The sequence below is a fragment of the Diadema antillarum genome, unplaced genomic scaffold, assembly GCF_040938485.1.
Source record: "Diadema antillarum isolate AM-2024a unplaced genomic scaffold, OU_Dant_1.0 seq00000550_RagTag, whole genome shotgun sequence".
Classification (NCBI taxonomy): domain Eukaryota; kingdom Metazoa; phylum Echinodermata; class Echinoidea; order Diadematoida; family Diadematidae; genus Diadema; species Diadema antillarum.
The window spans coordinates 4,086,037-4,110,202 of record NW_027271495.1 but is presented as its reverse complement, the minus strand read 5'-3'; the positions used below and the strand labels follow the sequence as shown (position 1 = coordinate 4,110,202).

Sequence of the window (24,166 nt, the reverse complement as noted above, 5' to 3'; positions counted from 1 at the left end):
TGGGGGTCACCGTTCATTCTGACGAGTAAAATCAGATTTAAAATGGGCGTTTTTTTGGCATAGTTGCACTGTATATCGCCATTGACGCGCGCGCGGAATTTCAACTTTGACGGGCCCGTATGACGTCATATTGAGTCGGATTGACCTAAAACTTGGTAGAAATATACCTTGACATTTCAGACATACGATGCGTGTGGAAAAACGGGAAATTTCTGTTGCATTTGAGCTGTGCGTGCGTATATATGCGCGCGCGTACGCGTCCGTCCGATTTTTTCAATTTTTCAAAAATGCTCTAAATGGTCTGAAACGTGTGCAAAAAAAAATTTGAGCTCGATTTAAGCATACAAATATTTCAACGCGCGCGTACGCGCACGTTTTAAGGTATAGATGAATTTTGAGAATATGAGTAGAATGCGCTTGATATGAAATATATGTGACGTAAATTTCATCGAAAAACTTCATTCCATTATTGAGATATGATGGAGAATGTGTTTTCATATAATGACGTCATAGTGACGTCACGGTCGACTGATCACTTTGATTTTAGTTCGATTGCCGTCTTTGGGACACGATACATATATGGTATAAGTTTGACATTCATAGAGAATGCACTTTCTGAGCTAACCTCTATACAACTTTTGGGGAGAAATAAAGAAAAAAAAGAAAGAATCGGTACAGATACAGAAGGTGATCCGAGAGGATACTCGGATCACCTAATAAAAAGTTTTCTCAATGGAAGACGTCAGAGGGTTGTTTTGGATGGTATTAAATCTTCTTCAGTAGCGGTAGGATCTGGAGTGCCTCAGGGGTCGGTTCTTGGGCCTTGCCTCTTTCTACTTTACATCAATGACTTGCCTGATGGTCTCGCGTCAAAGGTTCGCCTTTTTGCCGATGATGCAATTTCTTACATGACCATCGACAATCAACATCATACGCAAAATCTTCAAGAGGACCTAAACAAAATTGGTGACTGGGCGAAAAAATGGATGATGGATTTGAACACAGATAAGTGTAAGGTTTTGACAATATCCAGGAAAAGAAGTAAGGTGCAACACGTGTATCGTCTAAATAACGCCCCTCTTGAATCTGTTGAATCCGTGAAGTACTTGGGTGTAACCATCACTTCTGATTTGAAGTGGACCCAACACATCAACAATACTGTCAATAAAGCCAATAACGTGCTTGCATTTCTAAAACGCAATCTTCGCATAAAATCTTCTGATGTTAAAGCCACAGCTTACAAAACGTTGGTTGAGTATGCTTCCACAGTTTGGGACCCATCTACCAAGAACCTAATCCACCAAGTGGAAATGGTCCAGAGAAGAGCTGCGCGATTCACTTTAAATCGCTACCGTAACACCTCGAGTGTCACCAAAATGCTACAAGAACTTAATTGGACCACTCTGGAACAGCGCAGAGAAAATGACAGGCTAATTATGATGTACAAAATACACAATAATCTCACTCCTCTTTCAGCACAGGACTATATCATCAAACAGGCTACTCAGTTAACGAGAGCCTCGCAACCACACTCCTATCAGGTACCATATTCGAGAACTGAATCGCATCGCCATTCGTTCTTCCCAAGAACTGTAAGGAACTGGAATTACCTGTCGTCAGAAATTGTTTCAGCGCCATCTGTGGGATCATTTCGAAACCGTCTAACGGTTGATCACAGTGGCTAGTATTTTCGTCAAGTTGTCTATGTGCTTGTAGATATCTGTAAATGAATTGTATTATAATGTAAATAGCACCAGTCTGCAAGAATCTTCAGTCTATTGAAGGAGGCAGACTTAATCAGAAGAAGAAGAAGAAGAAGAAGAAAAAGAATTATAAAATTTCAGTAAAGTTTGACCTTGAAAAAATATGACCTTGACCTGAGACCTAAGATCCAGAGACATAAAGGAAACTGAGTCACAAACAGAACTGAGATATCAATCAATTACGTGTACAAAGGAAAATAACAAGTCATAAAATCAATGTACAACTATTTCTCTCAAATTCGGGAACATTAAAACTCTACTGTCTAAAGGGCTTTTTACACTTGTAAATTTTTGCTTAGCCCCGGACCAACGGTGGGGCTAAGGGGGGGGGGGCCTTAGCCCCACCGTTGGTACGGGACTATCCTTAGCCCACTTTCTGTTTACACTCGTTTTTGCCAAAGTGGGCTAGCCCCACCGATAGTACGGTACTATCTGGCCCTGCAAAATAGCAGGGGTTAGCACCGCAATTGCGGTGCCAAGCAAGTGAGTGTAAACAGAACGAAAAAAATAATCCTGGGCTAAGCGACGGAGACGAAGTCCGACCCTCACTGACCAATCAGAAACGAGGTAATCAAGTGCTGCCGGTGCGTGCGTGTACGTGTACAGTGCCCAGCGTAATTATGAATATTTATGTGGTTTGGAAAGTCCGGGGCTAAGAAATACGAGTGTAAAAAGGTCAGTTTTCTCCTTAGCCCCGGACAAGAGATAGTACGGGACTGATTGGCGAGTGTAAAAAGCTGAAAAATTTGGTACGGGACTAACGATAGTCCTGGGTCAGAGAAAGTCCGGGGTTAAGAAACACAAGTGTAAAAAGCCCTTAAGGCTGTGTTTATCAACTCCTTTTCTCGGCGGAAACAGGTTATCCAAACAGCTTTCAAGGAATTTTTACGAGTTGATAAACGCAAAGCTGTTTTGAAAGCCCTTTAGGAAAGCCTAGACGAAAGGGTGCGTTTATCAACTCTCCTTTCTCGGCAGAAACAGGTTATCCAAACAGCTTTCAAGGAATTTTCACGAGTTGATAAAGAAGGGACGGCGAAAAGCAATTACCATCATAAAGACATAACTTCCTTTGAGAGTGACGAGTCATGATACAATGGCACATGAATCAATTGTCTTCCTATCTGCGAGGCAGCTCCAGTTTAGCACATACTTCAAATATTTATGAGTGGCGGCATGAGACATGGGATCAAAGGGAATGAGACTGTTGTTACTCATTTCTCAAACCTTGTTGGTGAAAGAAACACCTCCTTGTTCCAAGCATATGCGTGCATTACACACAGCTGTATGTATGCACCTGCACGTACTCGTGTGCACTTTACGTGGCGCGCGTCTTTTCAGAAACTGGAAACGCATGGTTGCGTAACCGCAGTAGGGGGGCGACCTAAAGGGCTTTCAAAACAGCTTTGCGTTTATCAACTTTGAAAGGCTTTTCCAAACAGGTTATTGATAACCTGTTTAGGAAACCTGTTTGGATCGTCACAAATTTCGGGCTTTCGAAAGGGCTTTCCTAAAGGGCTTTCAAAACAGCTTTGCGTTTATCAACTCGTGAAAATTCCTTGAAAGCTGTTTGGATAACCTGTTTCTGCCGAGAAAGGAGAGTTGATAAACGCACCCTTTCGTAAAAGGCTTTCCTAAAGGGCTTTCAAAACAGCTTTGCGTTTATCAACTCGTAAAAATTCCTTGAAAGCTGTTTGGATAACCTGTTTCTGCCGAGAAAAGGAGTTGATAAACACAGCCATTAATGACAGCCGAGTCCTGATTGAATGTGCAATTCCCATGTGCCCAAGTCTGGGAAACCTATACGGATGGGGGACAGAAAGAGAACCTGAGTTTTAGATAGGAAGATAGTGAATGTAACATGTATGGGTGCAAGTCACAGTCTGAACAGTGTTGGATATAGCTCCTGGGAGGCATTTATTTAAGACATGTTCAAGAATTTGTGACAATCATGACCATGATGGCAAGTCTCAATTATTCTACGCTTCAAAAACGCTTAAAAAGAGAACATATGAAATGATTCCGATCAAGCCACGATATGTTACTTCTCGTTGACTTTCTCGGATAGTAGCGGAATTGCCGTCTAATGGTAAGACACGGTGAGTGGGAAATATGCATCCCCCAAGCTCACGAGGTGGGAAATGACATGTTCAATCATCCCCCAGGCTTAGGGGACTTATTTTTTTAATGTAAGTAAGGGGTATTCTTTGTTAATATGTGTCGTTAAATCAAAATTCTTCTTTTTTCTTCTTGTTATTGTTATAATCATTGTTATTACTCTTATCATCATTATCATTACCATCACCATAATGATTATCGTCATCTTTGTCGTCACCTCCTCGTCTGTAGTCCGACATTTCTGATCCTTAAAAACAGTTTTGTTCTGCCTCTCATGGGACTGTGTTTTTAAATATTTGGCAAGAGACTTACAGTATACACCTGGGATGGGGTAACTGCATAAATCTTTCCCGTTATTGTTATCATCACTATACGAATATCACCACTTTGATCACAAATTATTATTTTTGTAAATGAGACAAAGAAGGTGAGTGTCTATGTCATTGGTGTGAGCGTCACAGCCTTCACTTTCAAACGCATTGTATAACTGGACTGTTACCGGTAGCACATCCCTCAAATAATTATTTTTCTTAATACTTTTAAATTTACAATTTTCTTAAAATATCCCCAAATGTGTACCAGACGGTTGAATTTCATTTCTCTAAGTGCAAAATCTCACTCTTATTGTTTGAGGAAGACACCCCTCCCAGACTCCCCAATACTCCTATATCAACTTGGCGTGTACACAGCATTAGGTCGCACAAGCGGGGAAACCACGACAGCCGCTCACACCGTCCTGAATATTTTTTTTTCATACCTAATGGGGCCTAAATTGTAAATTTTCATCTTTTTCTTGAAAACCCTATTACAAATGTTCACCAAACTTGGCTGGTAGCATCCCTAGGGTGATAGAATCTAAATTCCATCAAATGGGCACCATGCCCCACCTGGGGGCCCCAGGGGTCCCACCCCCCCCCCCCCCTCCTGTAAGGAATCTTTACAGATTTTCTCTGGAATCAAAAGTGATTGAGCTAAGTTGATACAATGAGTCAGTATATTGATGACTGTTGTTTCAAGTTTGTTCATGGGATGTGGTAAAATCAGGGGTGCCCCCCACCCCCTTGGGACCCAAGGAAGCGGGATGGGATGGGGGTCCAAATGCGGGCCTAAATTTTCATCTTCTTGCTGAAAACAACATAATGTATTTTCACCAAACTTCGCAAGTAGCATTCCCATGGGGATAAGATTTCAAAGTGTTTGAACGGGCACCATGCTTTTCTTGGGGGCCCCAGGGAGTCCAAACCTCCTAAACTAATGTATAATATTCAATAATATTTTCTCTAGATCTAATCAAAAGTGATAGGGCATTAATTCTTTTTTTTTTTCCCAAGCTGCATAATCCAACATTCTATAAAGTACAGTGTACTTGGTAGGTATTTTTACCAGTGTGATGGAATATTATGTAAATGGACACCATGCCCCCACTCTAAAAGCTACCCCTACCATAAGTTTCCGGTGCCAGGTAAAAATAGCAGAGGTAAAAATGGCAGAGGTAAAAATGGCAGGGGCAAAAATGGTAGAGGTAAAAATGGCAGAGGTAAAAATGGCAGGGGTAAAAATGGCAGAAGTAAAAATGGCAGAGGTAAAAACGGCAGAGGTAAAAATGGCAGAGGTAAAAATGGCAGAGGTAAAAATGGCAGAGATAAAAATGGCAGAGGTAAAAATGGCAGAGGTAAAATTGGCAGAGGTAAAATTGGCAGAGGTATAAATGGCAGAGGTAAAAATGGCAGAGGTAAAAATGGCAGAGGTAAAAATGGCAGAGGTAAAAATAGCAGAGGTAAAAATGGCAGGGGTACAAAATGGCAGAGGTAAATAATTATGTCAGTGGTAAAAATGTCAGAGTTAAAGTTGTCAGTGGTCGAAATGTCAGTGGTCAAAATGCTAGAGATAAAATTGGCAGAGGTAAAAATGGCAGAGGTAAAAATGGCAGAGGTAAAAATGGCAGAGGTAAAAATGGCAGAGGTAAAAATGGCAGAGATAAAAATGGCAGAGGTAAAAGTGCAGAGGTAAAATTGGCAGAGGTAGAAATGGCAGGGGTATAAATGGTAGAGGTAAAAATGGCAGAGGTAAAAATGGCAGAGGTAAAATGTTAGAAGTAATGAGAGCGATTTCGTCGGAGATAAACGTATGAAGAGGTTTTGAATGATAACTTAGCCAGAGCAAACTGTATTCATCGAATTATCAAATCCAAACTGCAGATTTGAAGAATGTTTATTGAATTATGTTTTAAAAAGCTTAGAGCACTCTCATTATTCTGAGTTTGATACAGCATGACATTCTGATGACACATCAGAAGCAGGTACACAGTGAATTGTCTTATGACTTTTGATAGTGAACAGTTTTTAATGGTGGCTCAGCAATGTGAACGCAGGAGGGAATACAGATCATTCTTATTGATACACAGAAAATGGGGAAAAGTGAATATGATACCACTGGCAAATTACGTCCCGTAAAACCATACTGTTGGAAAGACATGCATTTTTCTTCTCTTTTTTAATGCGGGGCGTGGACTTTTTCTTGTCTTTATATGGTTGAAGATCACCTATTGGAAAGCAATATATACCGTGAAGTACCTGGTTTAGCAAATATTTAATCACAGATGATATAACTTTTGAGCCCAGCTATTAGTAAAGTTGCATTTACATATGTAAATGTGTTATGTTTTATTTACGTTGAAGGATGAGCTGTCATGATGATAATAATTGTTTAAAAGAAAAGAAAGAAATATTGTTTATTTTATTGAAATTTGGCACACGTGATTAATGTGATGTGTAGGTGTGATTTTTTTTAGATAAAATCAATATATGTAGATGAAATAGTAATGGAATTTTTTTAATGACTAGTTGTGTAATGATATGTTGACAGTGAATTTTCTTCCCTTTTTCCTCATTTCTTCTTTTTTCGTTTTTCTTTTCTTTTTGAGAAAGTAATCTGAGTATTGATGGGCTGGTACCCTAACTGATCTCATTATCAGTTTTAATAGTAATGATTTTTTTTATTCAGTGTTGAGCAGTGTTGCCATGTGGACAGGATATTTTTTTATCTCCTTTTTCTTTTCGTTTTTGTAAAAGCAATTTCAGAATTGATTGGGCTGGTACCCTCATAGATTGATCACTTCTTGTGATTTACCACATGTGACCACTGTAATATTTGTTTTTTTTAATGTCATGTCGCTATATCATTGTTTGTACAGAGCACCGAAATAATCTGTCTGTTTTTATAACTATGATTGTAAAACATGTGCAATTCAGCCTATGGCTGCCAGACATGATTTTTGATAAAACCTGTTCAATTCAAATTCAATTCAATACATTGAACATCTTTGATTAAAAAAATGATGATGCGCAGTGTGGGGCACGACATATTTCAATCTGTCTTAACGGATAACGTACTACATGTATTATGTTTCTTTGGAAATATAGATATTTCTCCTTTAATCATGCTATTAATGGACATCTTTAATTATCATCACACACTGAAGGATTAAAAATCTAGGGGCAGCTAGTGTTACTTTATCGCATTGTATACCATGTTGTTATCATGTTGTTCTCGGGGTGAAACCCGGAAACTGTGGTATCATAAAGTTTCATGAATAATGAATATAAGTTCATTTTGCACTACGATATATTCATAAGCATTATGCCCGTCAGCATGGTGTTGTGGAGTTTGCCTGTTATATCAAAGAGGTTCTCTCGCCTTCTTGATGATTATAGTTTACCTCCTGATGGTTACATGCCATCATCATAATGCATGCATGGTGAATATCAGAATTGTATAAAATCCGCTAGGTTTGTTACATGCTAAATAATTCTGGACTTAGAAATTACTTATATCTGGCTTACGTTACAGTCAACGGGTTTTCCTACGAAAACATTCAGGTTTCGTAGGAGCCTATTTATCTCACAAGGCCTGATCACGACATAATGTAGAAGTAAAATTACAAAACGCAAAAAACAAACTACAGCAGATGTATCGGCAGACATAAGTAAGCTCTTGCAAAATATTTCATTACATTGTTCAAGTATCACATGGCGCAAAAACAAATATCTCGAAGTTTAATGAACACTTTGTGGTCACTTTACAAACTTATGCCTATTAAGACTGGAGACGAACTTTAGCAATAGACTGTTCAGTGAGAGTAAAAACCGATAGTTTGCCATGGGATTTCTTTCAATCATTGTTGAACGAATCCGCAGGCGAAAAACCAAAGCATGGGCGTAAATCCAGGAACACATCAGAATCAGGTCAATAGCACCATGAGACCCAGAGATATTCGCAATTGTAGATTTCAAATGGCGACCATTTTGAAATCCAATATGGCGGACATAAAGAGAGAATTCCAAGTGGCCCAATATCTGAAAATGTTTGCAATATGTTAATGTACATTTGTGCCAAATTTGGTGCTTGTATCTCAAAATGCACGATAGTTTTCCTAAGCTGCGCAACTAAGAGTATCTAGTGATATCCCTTTATATATAAAACATTTTCGTGTAATTAATGATTTGTTTAACCCCTAATTTTGGGGGATTGGGACATCAAGCGGGGAGAAATGAGACAACCTAGAGAGAAATTGGATAACCATCATGACCAAAGTAGGATTTACATGTCGCGGGGAGAAATGTAACACTGCCCTATTAAATGGCTCCCAGTGGTAACAGAAACAGTAAAAGATCCCTGCCATTTTTTCATACCTGCATGTCTGTTATCAAGCAATTTTATTTTTAGAAGTTTGCACACTTATTAAAATGCCTATTAACATGGTATAGAACCTACCAGATCTATAGTAAGTTTGATATTTCACTGACTATACCTGTAGAGCTGTATAGTGGTTATAATATGTCCATTTTCAAGTGTACCGAGGCTCATCTTTTTACTGATACATATTGGATTGTTGACTGGCCAAGCATTTTTCAAGTTACTTGAGTGTCCCATATTTCTCCCCGTGTCCCATTTCTCCCCGGTCTCCCCCGTGCTTTATTTCAGAAGGCACGAAAAGCGCGTATTGCGAGAAAGGTGTCAGAAACATGAAGGAAAAAAATATGTCACTTTTACCTCGTCCTCTTGCATTTCAACAACTAAATTTTTATCAATGGCAATTCTATCTCTAGCATTTTGACCACTGACATTTCGACCACTGACAACTTTAACTCTGACATTTTTACCACTGACATAATTATTTACCTCTGCCATTTTTACCCCTGACATTTTTACCTCAGCCATTTTTACCTCTGCCATTTTTACCTCTGCCATTTTTACCTCTGTCATTTTTACCCCTGCCATTTTTACCTCTGCCATTTTTACCCCTGCCATTTTTACCTCTGCCATTTTTACCTCTGCCATTTTTACCCCTGCCATTTTTACCTCTGCCATTTTTACCCCTGCCATTTTTACCTCTGCCATTTTTACACCGAACCAAGTTTCCAATGTTCTCAGGTAAGAGTCTGCAAGAATGCATGGAAGTGAACTTGCGATTAAGGTGAGCGCGTGACCCCGGGTCTCTTGTTTTACAAAGTATTTATTATACAACGTATAAAACAAACAATTTTCCAACACTAATCACATTATATCCAACATAAAATGAAAATAATTATAATCACATATAATATGCCAATAATGAAATATTGTGTAGGTGAATTATAATCGTACAAATACAATTGGAAAATCACTGATTATTCAATCGAATTAGTACATACAAAATGCAACTTACATGACTTAAGCAGAAGCTTAAGTTCGATGGTGGCCTCTGGAAAAGCATATGGCCTGTACTTCTTTACAAATCATTTGATACATATTTCATCGTGTAACCGAGTAGGGTAGCTACAAAATGCATCAGTAACCTGTAACATACACATTTTCAGTTGTGTGGACCCCTTCGCTTCCCCTCCTGACGGATGAATTAGTCTAAAATCCCAAGAGCTCCATACTCTTCCCCATTGCTCCACTTCATATACACTTAAATACAAAGTGAAGACACACACTCCTAAAAAAGAGGTGACAGATATCCCTCTTTCGGTATTCCCAATGCAATTGAAAATCACTTTTTCTTACTATTTGATTGAAAATGTTGCAAATATTTTATATTATATATAAAGTGTGCATAAGATTGTTGAACTTTGATTCTGAAAATGCACAATCTCCCACACCCTTCTTCCGTTAGGTCGCTTCTCTTTATACTTCACTTGACGCCAACTGTGGAACAAAAAAAAAAAAAAAATTCGCCCCTTTTATATAATAATCATTCCTGCTACTTTTTCTGCCATTTCAGGTGATATTGTTATCCGTGTGCGTGTGGTCTGTATGTGTGTGTGTGTGTGTGTGTGTGTGTGCGTGGTTATTTGAACACACATTGTGTGTAGGGGTGGGAAGGCACGGGAAGGAAAGGATAGGTAATTGTGTATGAGCGGGATTGGTTTTTATGTTTCGGAGATGAGGGTAGTTCATAATAGATTGAAGGAATAAGGGTAGTTAGGTTAGCTAGGGAGAATAGGCATAATATACCTCCATTTTTCTCCTTCGGTAATTGCTATGATATCGCCACTTTTGTTATTATAAAAGTAAAACAAAAAAATGTACAATGATTAATGAGTAATTTTAAATAAAGTTATTTTTAAATGTTTGTACGTTTGTTCGCAAATAATACCCAGTATCTACGTGTTACAAGAAAACATTTCCCACTTTTTCAAAAAACTATCTGTCAGATAACACTTATAGTGACATGAGGAAGAGCTGCAAAGTGTACAATTTTGTTGAAGGTAATCTAAAAATTAAAGCATGAACAAGCTTCATTAAATTCAAGATTTATTTCTGAGTAAGGTTTCAGATTTTACTCTATTTTCAACTCTCTGTACAAACAAACTTTGCACAGGAGTCAATTGTTGTGAATGTGAGTGTGTGGTTAACATCCAGACAATGGTCTAGAACAATGGCCAAAGTTCCAATGCTCTGTTACATTTTCATGAGAAATTCCACTATCACATGCAGCTAGTCTTTATTCATCCTGAAATATAGTGTATGCAAGCATATAAAAACATGAGCTTACTTGTTTGTTTGCTTTTTCATGTGCATGCATTTTACCCATTACCATGAATTCAGACTGACAGTGCCCAGGGCAATCCATCATGAAGTATTCATTAAGTATTCATGTGCCGTGGAGCAAGAGACCAGAAGCCTTGTCAGCAGAGCTCTGAAATGGTGGTATTCGTGGTATTCATGTCCATTGTTCAGGGTATTGTAAGCCCACACTCACATACACACATCGTTGGTTCCTGTGTAAAGTTCAATTTTGTACAGAGGGTTAGAATTTGACCGAAATCTGGAACCAAATTCTAAGATTCATCATGGATTTATTGAATTTGATTCATGCTTTCACGTTCAAATCACCTCCAACTAAATTGTACTCTATTCAGCCATTACTCATATAAGATTTAAAGACAGTGTCATCTGATATACAGTTTTCGAACTGCAATTGTATTAAGGATGAAAAGTGGGAAATGTTTTTTTGTAACACCTAGTATGAGGACCTGTCTGTGTGTACAGTGACAGTAATGCAAGTACCATTGTATTCCCAGGCAGTCTTAAGCTGTTTAATGAAGTCAGTGGGGATGTCCCGAAGTAAGGAAGTACAGGACGTGGTTTTTACTGGCCAATGAGATGCAGGGCCATGAAACTCCCACGGGCGTACGGGGGGAATCCAACAGTGAACGCGAATGCAAAGAGCACTCCGTGCGCTCGACAACACTTGACTTTGATCAAACAGATTTCTAAATTATAGACCTTGGTCAAGCTAAAAAGGAAATAATGTTCACAGAAGCGGAAATTTTGCATTTATGGTAGATGTGACTTCAGAGCCGAGATGCCAAATGCCTATGCATAAGATAATTAGAGTGGCTGTGTAATCATCAATCATCATGGTTTCGATACATGGAGACAGGCCGTTTGTCTTTCGTCTGTGGAGACTGTTGGAGTATCTTGCTGTTCTTGCCACGTTATGTCAAATTCGTGTTGCAAGTGAGTACATTGTCATAATTATTATGCACGCAGGATAGAAGATATAGTGAGCTTCATTGTGTGCCTTTGATGTTTTGACCTTCATTGTATATGATCGATAGGTTTACATTGCAAGACTTCATGTAAGTTGCATTATCCACATTGATTTGTTAAGGCTTTTAACTTCCTAAAAGTAAGCATTTTAAAAGGATGAAGCTGCTGACATATTCCGTGTAATATATGTCAAATAAAACTTAAAATAAAATTAATATGTCATTTTGTCACACAAAAGTTACATTCAGAGAGTCTCAGCTGGTCTCATGGCTCACCAAAAAGAGGAAATAGAGGGAAACTAATTGTAGGCCTACCGAGTATGAGCAGCTTGGTGATCCCTGACACAAGTGGCAGGTTTTATATCGAGTTTTAGGCTGGAGATCATACAAAGAAAGAAGCTCATTGGTGTAATGCCTTGACTGTTATTATCAAAATAGAGGCATAATGTGTCGTATCAACTACAAATTGTACATACTATAATCAAAATAAAGGCCAGGTTGGGGCATTAACTACATGTACATGAGTATGAGATAAATGACCAAGATACTGTACTACAAAGATGCTTAATTTTGTACCTGCATGATACTGTAGCCCTATATCAACTAAATAATTATAGTATGATCAAGATATCAGCTACACGTAGTTATACGCATATGTTATATAAGTACACTGTACGGTAGTGATCAAGGCACTGTACTAACAGATGTTTAACTTGGTATAAATCAACTACACATAGGCCTACATACTAATGTCAATGTAAAGGCTATGGTGTATCAGATACATGTGCTATAACCTAAATGACAAATATATAGACTTGATTTGTTTGTGTAACATTATCAACCACATGTGCATTTACTGTGTAAAATCAAGATCAGAGACTTAGTTGTAGTGTGTCATTGCTTAATTTGGTGTAAATACATGACTATGATCAAATTATGATAATTTGCTGAGAGAATTATGTTGATGCCAACACATCATTGATGTTCATTTACACTATATGCAGTGTATTTAGCTTTAAGCATAAAAAACCTTGTATCATAGAGGCTTTATTGAGTACTTCAACTACTCTGATCAAAAGGCTTACGTGGTGTTATACCTCAATTAAACCCCTGATAATCTTGTGCAAGCAGGAAATCATTATACTATTACTAGAACACATCGTGATCGTTCATGTACATTAATTTCTGAGAATTTGTCTTTAAACAATAAACATGCAAAACTTGCAATAGTGTAAACGTTTCTTATTTTAAATGCAAAAATAAAAATGTAATCTCCATTGTTAGTCCAATGACTGAGCATTTTGAGAACAATTAATGTGATACTTAAATGCATTTCACTTGCAATAACATCATGCATTATTATAAGCTGTTTATTTCTTTGCATATCTCCTTGAATTGCTATGGCTGCCCAATTTTCTTTGCCCACCTGTTCATGTTACAATAATTACATCAATAATGGCAGGCCGGTAAAGTTAAAAAAAATCAAATTACTTAAACAAATTATTACAACAGCATTACTCAAAACAACTGTCAATACAAGTGACCCACAAACTGTAATTAGCAATCTGCAGGATGGACTTCCATGAATGAACATCATAATTACAATAATGGCACAATTACTGATTGAATAGGCTTTGAGGAAAATCATTTGACAAGGACATTTCTACATTCTCGGAGAATATTTACCTCCCTTAATCTGTGTGAAAGAGAGGGATTTAAGTCATGCATGATGGATGAGTAAACATTATGAAGATGGCCAGTTCTCAAAAGTATCAAAAATCATTTGGGGTATCTGTGAACATTTTGTATCTGGTGAAAGTAAATGTCTCCCACATGACAACTTTCACGTATTTGCTCCCCGTGCGAACCGACAACACGGAAACATCGCATAGACAATTAATGGGATCCTTCTGTTCATACGACACCCCCATTTTTAAGCGCGATAAATGAGCGCGAACACTAACTTGGCGAATATACCGGATCCTCACCACTGACCTACATAGTAGAGGTCAGTGATGCTCACTTGTGCGTTACACTGTCTGCACACAAAATGTGTCGATTTGTGCTCATTGCGGTATACAAAGCTTTTCATTATGTGGTAAATTGATGCGCGGCAGTCGCCATAGCAAGAATTGAACCATTTCTTTTTTAAGATGTTTGTACGTTCATTTAATTTGATTTGAATATTTGTTTCGATATATTTGCACATGTACGTTTACTTAATTTTAATATCTTACTCTATCATATGTTTCATTTTTAAATTGTCATGAGTACATTCTTTTAAACAATCTTATTCTTTGGTTTTGTTTTGTTCTGTTTGTTCGTTTGTTTGTTTTGTTTGTTTGTTTGTTTGTTTTGTTTCGTGTTTTTTTTTTGGCTGTTCATGTTCAACGGATTTAACAAATAACAGAGCCCTGATGAAGACGGGCAGATAGTTTATTTTAAATCTACATGATTGTATAATTAATTTTTATTCTATTCTGAATGTTTAATGTTTGTCTACCTTATGTCATTTGAAACTTGCCTGTCCATCTTATGCTGTTTATAATTAAATCTATGTTGATCAGGCCACTCTTTATAAAGATTTGCAATAACTAAACAAATAACAAAAAAAAAATCAAGGTACTGACGTTTCATAATCCATTGTTTGACCCCCTTACGGCATAAACAGCACAGTTTAATCGCATTCCTTGCTTCATCTTTAATGTGTGCTCACTCAACCACAATACAACTCCCTCTTCTGTCTACAGTTTTTGTCTGTTACATTTTTGTGGCAATTCCGTCCGATGCCATTTTGTGTTTTACTGAACAATTGATTGTACAGTTAAAGAAAGATGGAAAATAACAATTTACCCTAAAGATGTGTTCATCTGACCTGAAAATTTTCAGGATAAGACTGAGTGGGTTAAAAGATGGATAATAAAACAACAACAATACCGAAGGTGAACATCAGAAACAGAATGTTTTAAAGACCCCCCCCCCCCCAAAAAAAAAAAAATGACTCTTGTGACTTTTGAAACGAGTTACCATTTGTGACCTTGCATCACATACCCAACAGAAAGTCGCATGCCCTGATTTTATGTGAGGTTTCAAGGACAAACGGGCTAACCTAGACAATCTTGATTTTATTGTGCGTGTGTGTGCGTGTATTTTCTGGAAGAGCAATTCTTATTCTGCATTAAAATTCGGATCATAAAACGACTGGTAAACTGGGCTTTTAGCAGTTTTGAGAGCACCATTTTTAAACCAATAGTGTGACTAGGTATAGTTAAGAGGGCCCCTTCCATTTCCTGAATGCCCTGTACTCACTCTTCACTTCAAACTCTGATAAGTGTAGAAAGGTTGATGCTACTGCTTTGAAAGATCTTATTAGTCAAGAATAGAATGTTGTAATAAAGCACGCTCAATTATCGCGTAATCTAATAATTCTTTCATTGCTGTTGGTATGACGTTTTCATCCTGTTACTTTTTTTTTTCATTGCATTCATCGTGCAGAGCACATGCAGCTTGGTATGAGATTATGCCCTAGGTGTTTTCAATAGACCCTATAATTCAGAGCCTCTTTTCTCAGTGTAAGTTTACCAGAGTGTGTGCTTCTTCCAATATTTCAGTGGGTTAAAAGACTCCATATGAATTGAGTTATACATTATTTTAAAGCTTAAAGTCTTGTCTTTCAGAATCTGCCTTTAACTAAAAATCGATGTCTTGCTAGTTTTTGTTTGTTTTGTGATGCAGGCCGGGTCACATTTTGTCTTTAATATGTGCTCACCTATGCAAGATTAAGCAGTTCATTCTTATTTTCACACAAAAGTCAGTCAATGAGTATGCAAATGCCCTTCTGATAGTCGTTTTGCTCAAAACGTTTTCGTTAAAAAAGCTTGCCATTTTGATTTAGTTAGTGTAATTCAAACTGTAATACACCTCTGCACCCAGAAAGTGCTACAAAATTCCTTATGAATATTTACAAACTAAAAAGTGTGACTACCTAGCCTATACATGTGCTTTCAACAAATACATGTACATGGACGTGTGCCACCATATTCATGGCTACAAAAAAAAAAAAAGGATCAGTGCACATTTACTTCCTGATAGGTGCCTGCCACAAAGTTTTCATTCGACGCTGTTTCGTCTTTCTTTATAGAGAAGTCCACAAGTTTTGTATAGCTTCACATTATTGCCTATGACTCTTACAGGGGTTCACTAGGACATCAGTGACAAATGGACATCAGTGACAAATAAGCTGATTCTGAAAATTTTGATGGGGGGGGGGGGCGGATGATGATTACTCTTACCCTGTAAAAATGTCATTACGGCCTATATTAGCTGGAATCATTGGCTACACTACAGACATTTCTTTGCTTGAAGTTACAGTAATGAAAACAATATGCAGCCATTCAATTCAATAATTGAATTCAATAAAAAGTACATAATTGAATTGAATTTGAAGAAATGAAAATTGAGCCATCATTTGGAATAACATATTATTATCTAGAAGCCTTTCTGTAAATAAGATGTATTCAAGCACTGGACTTCTTAATTTCGTCGGATAATCTTACGGAGTTATATTTAGTGATAGAGCTTGTGAGATAACAGGGTCATGTATGGGATGTCAGGTTATTTTCTGTTCCCATTTTGCGTTGTACCCTTAATGCGGTATGATCTTTAATGAGAAACGCCTCAAATTTGCTTAAAACCAGCAACCCATGTGTATCAAAATTGTTGTCGAAAGAAACATGTTTGATATAAGATAAAAATATATTGCACTGGAATGACATCTATGTCATATACGTTCATAAGGGCCAATCTTATGGGAAACTTATGTAAAATGAAACTTTGCAAAATAACAATTTTCCATTCACACTGTAATGAAACTTTTCAAAATCTTGTACCCAGAAAATGACAAGCAAAAGTTTGCAATGAACACGCATGCAGGATGATGCTAGCATCAGTCAGTCCGCAGCGAGTGCGATAATGAGGCACGAACGACAATTTTATTCAGAATCACGTTTGCGCAGTTTGTGCCCTTGAGACTGACGAGATTTCGCGATACTTTGCGAGAGTTTTTGCAGAGGTCGCAACAACAGCTTTCATAGCTTTTGCAGTGCATTGTTTGACCCACGATGGTTGAGTAAGTTATAGAGCTGATAATGCTCATTAATTTGATACCTAATTTCCCTATTTTTGATCTCAATATAGTAGTCCATTTTAGCATCAAAGTAAACGATTATTTTGCCAGTGTTTAACTCTCTGCATGCCACATTTATTTACTGTCCATAGGGTTGTGTGTGAAATTTGTGCACATTTGACTCATTGGCACAGAAAGAGTTAAGAAGCTTTTAGATCATAGTTTGATGTTTTGCTAGTTCCTGACTGGTATTGAAAATAGATCTCCGTAATTTCTTCGATTTCACAATCGTGAAACTTGAGCGAGTATGATCAATTAAAAAACGAAGAGGGGCACCATTTTCAGGGTTTTGAATTTTCCTGTTGAAAACAGGGCAAATTATGTTTTCTTACCGGAAGTGGGGTAGTGAATGAACACGCGTGAGAGCGATGTGACGTCGTAAAATGAGACTACACCTGTGCAAGCCGCGAGTGTGTGTCACTATTTCGAAGGTATGCATTGTCATGCAATTGTTTTGTATAGAGATTATATTACAATCACTGTACATCTTGCACATGTGCATGTGTGTGTATGTCGTCTCTCAGTTAATGTTCCATGTGATTCTTGTTTCCCATTTTTTGGAAGAGTGAATCATATTCAATGTACTGGGTGTTACAAAAACATTTTCCACTTTTGATCCTTAATAGTTCAAAAACTATATATCAGATAGCAATAACATTGATATGAGCAATAGCTGAATAGTGTACAATTTTGTTGGAGATAATTTGAAAATGAATGCATGATTCAGTTTTGTTTTTCTCTATTTTCAACCCTCTGTATTAAACTTTAACTTTGCACAGGCGTTATTGGTGTGTATAGGAGTGTGTTTTTGATACCCAGACAATGGTCGTGGACGATGACCAGGATTGGAATGCTTCATGAGGAATTCCACTATCGCAGCTAGTCTTTGTTCATTCTGAAATGTGGTGTGTGCAAGCACATGGAAACATGTGCCTACTTGTTTCACGTGCATGCATTTCACCCTGTGTCAAGAATTCAGACAAGCAGTGCTCAGGGCAATCCACATGAATAATGATAAAGCATTCATGTGCCTTGCAGCAGAGCTCGGAACAGGTGGTAGCCAGGTCCATTGTTGAGGGTCATTGTAAGTGCACACTTACGTACACATCATTGGTTCCTGTGTAAAGTTCAAGTTTTGTACAGAGAGTTAAAATTCGATCAAAATCTGGAACCTAACATTGAAATAAATCATAGATTTTATGAAACTAATATTGGCTCTCATTTTCAAATTACCTAAAACTCAATTGTACACTATTCAGCTATTACTCATATCGATGACACTTTTATCTGATACATAGTTTTTGAACTATTAAGAACCAAAAGTGGGAAATGTTTTTGTAACACCTAGTACGAAGTATGAACATGTATTAGTCCTGAACAATTATTTTTTGGAAGTAAATCCCTTGAGGGCACTTTACCTTGTCCCATGAAACAGAATTGTTTTACTCTATTGTTCTTGCTAGTACAGATTAACCTTCACCACATGTATCCATGTATATATTGAATGCAGCAGGACTTATAACGACATTTCATTTAAGTAAACCTCAAAGCTCGTAGCCGACAGCATTGAGTCAGCAGCCGATGGATACTACGCAATGCGACACGCCGCGTCTTGCGACAGATTTCGACCAATACAGACCCGGAATTCCGTTGCGAACGCGAAGATTTTTAAACTCGACGCTAGACATTTCTCTGAATTTTGCTAGTTCCTGACTGGTAGTGAAATAGAAATGAGAAAATGTGCCCTTAATGTGATACAATACAATTCATCATATCTTAGAGGGGCACGGAAGATTTCATGTTAGTTTTTGGCGTCAAACGTGAAGGAATATTTTTGAATACAATACCGAACTTCGTGAGAGATTTTGATATTCTATATTCTTCTTTTCCTTTTTATTTTTATCGTGAGCATATTTGTTGATGTTTTCTCTTAAATACTCGTTCTACACGGATTTATTCATGACCATGTATCTGCTCAATGATATGCAAGCACCGCTCAGCCATGCATACGACTTGAATAAATGCGTGCGTTTTCGCTCACACTGCGGACTGACTGGCATGCAGTTTGGTTTGCACAGATTCGACACCACACAAAACTCTTGTGTTGTACACCCTGACTACTTCCTAATCCTGTGCATTTATTTTTGTGTTTATTCCAATACATCGTACCTCTTAGCTCTGTACCCACACAAGGTTTCTTCTTCAAATATGTTATCATCACTTCGTTAATAGTCATAAATACAGGAAGGACAAGCAATCAAATAGTACTCGAACACTACATTGTTGTCAGTCAGCCTTTGACTGCCGAAGTATACATTCATCATGTTCATATATTTAACTGGGTGAAGAGGGCTAAGTGACCAAAAACTCAATAGTTTTAGTACTTATACCTTGCGTTTACTATACACAGTGCATGGTGTAGCGTGATATAAAAAATACATTTCCTTACTGTCCAGTGCAACACCATACAGTTGGAAATTTTATTTTTAAAATATGGCGAATTCAAACAAATAGATTGTTCAGTTGTAAAGTTTTTCAAGTTTGAATTCAACAGTGACAGGTATGAGTAGGAAACACATGATGCAATGACCTCCCTAGTCTCCTGTTGACCTACACACAAAATGTTGGCTACATGTTGTTTTTGACTTGAAATGATAAGAATAAGCCAGTTCGGAGATAGCTCATGTGCACATGGGTACAAATGACCTTTCATTTTTCTCAGTTGGTTAGGCATTTCACTAAATTCAAAGCGACATAATGCAGCAGCTTGCCCAACATAGCAATTTATGGAACTCGTATTCTAACAAAGAATGAACCTGTGTAGATGAAGTGACCAGAATGGTTTGTCAATCAACACTTTGGGAAGCATCTATTTCATTGTGCTGTTTTGAATACATTAACAAACTTTTTCTGTTAACATTGCCAAATACCCAGGCTTGCTGTCAGGTGGATGTACTGGCACGTACTATTTATAAGGATTCCATGAACAATCATAGCATTACAGTAAGAGGGTTGCTTATCTCAGCGAAATTAAAAACCAACCTGTCTCTCGGTACAAATGACCTTTTTCTGCTCATGCTCAAACTGGAACCCCGAACTGGCTTATACGTTGTATGTTTTCTTCATGTCAAGTTACGTGGCAATACGTTACAATAACCTGGCAAGTGATGATGACTTTAAAGGATAACACACGCACACACACACACACACACACACACACACTTTGCTTTATACAGCTTGACCAAAAACATGCCTTACATAAAAATGTTTGTGCACCAACCATTGGGAGGTCAGTTTGTAAGATGATCAAGTCATCATATGCATCAGAGGTATATTGCAGTTGCAACCATACTGTCCAGTAATAACTCACAAAACTTTACAGTTCCTTCACATATTATCTGAATGTCCAAATCTTAATGAAGCTGCTACCCTTCAGTTTTCTGGTCATTACTCTGTTTATGAAAGTCAGCTTCATAGTGTGAATGAATTGAGAAAAAAAATGGCATGCAGCAGGGGCGAATCCAGGAATTCCTTAAAGGGGAGGCGCATTTACAAAATTAAAGGGGTCCCGCCCAACCCTCCAATTTTTCTTTTTATTTCTGCTGTTTTAGCTAAAGATAGAGAGGGGGCGCGCGCCCGGTGCGCCCCCCTCTGGATCCACCACTGTGCAGTAACTGAGTTTTCCACAAATGCCATCGCACAATTCCATGAAAATATCAGCAGCTTTCAGATTTTCATTGCTGTCATATCATTTTTTTTTCAATACCAGCATTTTCTGTAAAAGTTCACATATTTGATTCTCCTCTTGATGCTCTTTTCAAAATTAATCATTGTCTGTAGGAGAACATTCTACATAGGTGTATTTATATGCAGTAACAATTTGAATATTTTATGGACTGACTTTTATCTCCCTACAATAAGAGACAAAATTATTTCTTTCAGAAATCTGTATGGCTTGAAATTCATTGGTGATTTAAAGACAAAACTATTACTTGATAGATTTTCTGAGGAAATAAGTAGAGGAATTATGATGTACTGTTTGAATGCTGTAACTTGAGGAAACATCTAATAAAAGATGTAATTTCTGAATACCTAATATTACTTTTTTGAATTTAAATGAATGTGATATTTCTCTATCCAGGTGAAAGAGTCCACATCACAGTGATTTCAGGTGGATTTTCAGACATTGAGAATGCAGCTTCCCAGATGCAGTGCTATCGAAGCTCTCCATCCTCATCAGCCTCCCGTGACTTTGGCAGGACAGCACCAATCCCCAGTGACACTTGGCCTGAGCCTCCAGCAGCTGGCTCTTTTGCAAATTCTGCCAGACGTATACAATTTCCATCCACTGATGAGTGGGATGTGCAGGGATTTGGAGCATTTTACTGCCGCGGTTCACAAGAAGGATTTGACGACCAGACAATATCTTCATTCTTCAAAAGAAGTGATGGTATTACATAATAGTTTATATGTATGCCTACAGATGACAATTAGATGTTATTGAACATAATAGTTTACCCAAGATAATACTGGTGTTGTGACTTGTATATTTTCCCCTCACTTTTATGATAGACGTTTTGTTGATAGAAATACTATCAACAACTCTATAGTCTGGGTGCCAGAAGAAAAAACATGTTTTCCCAACTTTGTTTTGATGGTATTAACCTACTCTGAGGGTGCTGAATCTGAATCTGGATGATACTTTGTATCCACGTGAGTATTGAGATTTCTTCGAAATGGCCACCAAAGTGTCTGCCAAATTCCCACATAAAAGGTTTTTAGAGACAGGTATACCTGTTATAGAGACCCCCCCCCCCCCCCTCACACACACACACACACACACACACACACAAGAGTTTTCAGAATTAAGTGCAGCATACTGGTATCAATATTCGTTTCACTGGACCAAAACTGTGAAGCTTAATACCTATGTATGTTTCTGGTGTCTCATCTACAATGTTTTAATATATTTAAGAGCAGATTTAAGAAATACCTGTTAGCATTGCACTGTGAAGAGTAAGATTGGCTGGAATTATTGATCCTGGGTAGATAAACATACAAAATCCATGGAAACAATTTTTTTTTTTTGGGGGGGGGGGTGGGGGGTGGGGGGGGGGGAGTGGAGAGGGTGTTCAAACGTGTACCCTATATCTTGTATCAATTTTATTTACACTGTTATATTGTATATTCACAGGGCTCCCCAACACAAGTTATCCAATTTCTAAGGACATGTTCTCATTAAAACACTGCATAGCTGTTGTGTTCCGGAATATATATGTGATTGATCAGATCTGAATGGAATCAATGCATTATTTTGAAGTACAGTGCGTAAATAAAAAAAAAATGTAATCTAACTTTGGAGGGCTATCGTTTCTTTATTGTTAGCTATGTATGGAGAGCGCAATGTTAGTAGTGAGAAAGAAGAATTCTTTTTCTGTCTATTGGTACCTAGTTTTGTTAATAAATGTCACGCATGACTGAGTACACAAACTTGAAAGACAACATTCGTCATTAGCACTTTTTTCCAAGTTTGAGTGACACATGAAGGAACGATGGATGTATGACTGAATGAATGAGATTTGTCAATGAAAGTGCCCAAAAATAAACAGGCCATATTGCAGGTTCGTGTTGATGGTGTCTTCTAACATTTCACGGCCCATAACCTTTACCATGGCCACCTGTCTGATAACCTGGTCACTCCCGCAAGGGCCAACTCACACGGTCCATCTTTCTCTCGCATATTCAACACACAGCTCGTAGCGGCAAACCATTTTCAATTCAAGTCAAGTCAATTCAATTCAGTTTTATTGCAAATCAATAGAAAGCATAACAGTAAGTCCGCAGACTAATAGTGCCATGTGTACAGAGTAAAAGTACATGTAAGGTTCCGGAACAATCTTCACAGTTGAAGAAAAAGATGTAAAAAACGTATTAAGATATTCTGTCATACCAATATCATATTCCTTATAATCCTATAAATTATATTTACAGAAATTAAAACTGAATAGACATGTTGTGATATTGATGTAGACATACATATAAATTCAGACATTAACAAATAGACAATATACATGCACTATATAAATAACATGAATAAATTTCCACATGCAGTAAATGGATTAAAAAAAAAACAACACTAAATCAGCGGATTTATAGTACCATACATTTACAAAATATAAACAAACGAAAGTTCAACTCTTCATATCCTTCAAAAACAAACAAAACCATTCTACTAAGCTAATATCACATCACCTTACAGCATTATATGTCATTACTGTCATATTACTATTGCTCTGCACTTAGAAAATACACTACATGGGAATATTACACACTTAGACATGATATGTAAATAAACTGTACACAAACATGCACAACAGTGAGAAACAGGAAATACATTTAGGCTTCCATGCGTGTATAATATAATTCTATGAAATATATCAAATATGAAAATTATAACAAATCCGGAAAAGAAAAACAAATCAAATTAGACATACCCCTCTTACTATGTCTTGAATATAAAGCGAAAATATCGACAATGGTTAGCCCATGTGGGAGTGAACACCAAGTTGTCGACAACGTGGCCATGTTGAAGGTTATGAGCCATAAAAGGTTTGAAGAAACCCTGTTTGTAAACTGTCTGTAAACACAGACCTGCATTTGTACAGGCTGGCCTGTTTATTTTACCACTTTCATTGACAGATCTTTTCCATCGGGTGAGACATTCATTGTTCCTTCATGTGATACTCAAACTTTGAAAAAGTGCAACTTGTCATTGCTGTCTTTGAAGTCCCTGTACTCAGTCACGCATGACATTCATAAACCGGAATCAATAGAAAGAGAAAGAGTTCCCCTTTCCTCACAGTCAACAATGCGCTCTCAACAGCTGACAATTATGACGTCGCCCTCCAAAGTTGGATTACCTTTTTTACACGCTCTGTACAACTAATTTTCTCATAAATGGTGAACGAATGTCGGTCTTAGCTAAGGAAGGGTGGCATCCGAAATGACCTCAACAATGCCAATCTCTATTAAGATATCCTAATAATGCATGGTGTGTCTGAAAT

The 24,166-nt window shown here is 37.6% G+C and overlaps 1 protein-coding gene across 1 annotated transcript in view; it reads left to right on the top strand.

The window, feature by feature from the left end:
* The first annotated feature begins 11,785 nt into the window (after nt 1-11,785).
* Nucleotides 11,786-24,166, top strand: part of LOC139734906 (uncharacterized) — a 43,689-nt gene continuing 31,308 nt past the window's right edge. The window contains exons 1-2 of the mRNA XM_071645685.1: nt 11,786-11,885; nt 21,244-21,432. Coding sequence (XP_071501786.1) covers nt 11,786-11,885; nt 21,244-21,432 — 289 coding nt within the window. The remainder of the gene's footprint in view (nt 11,886-21,243; nt 21,433-24,166) is intronic.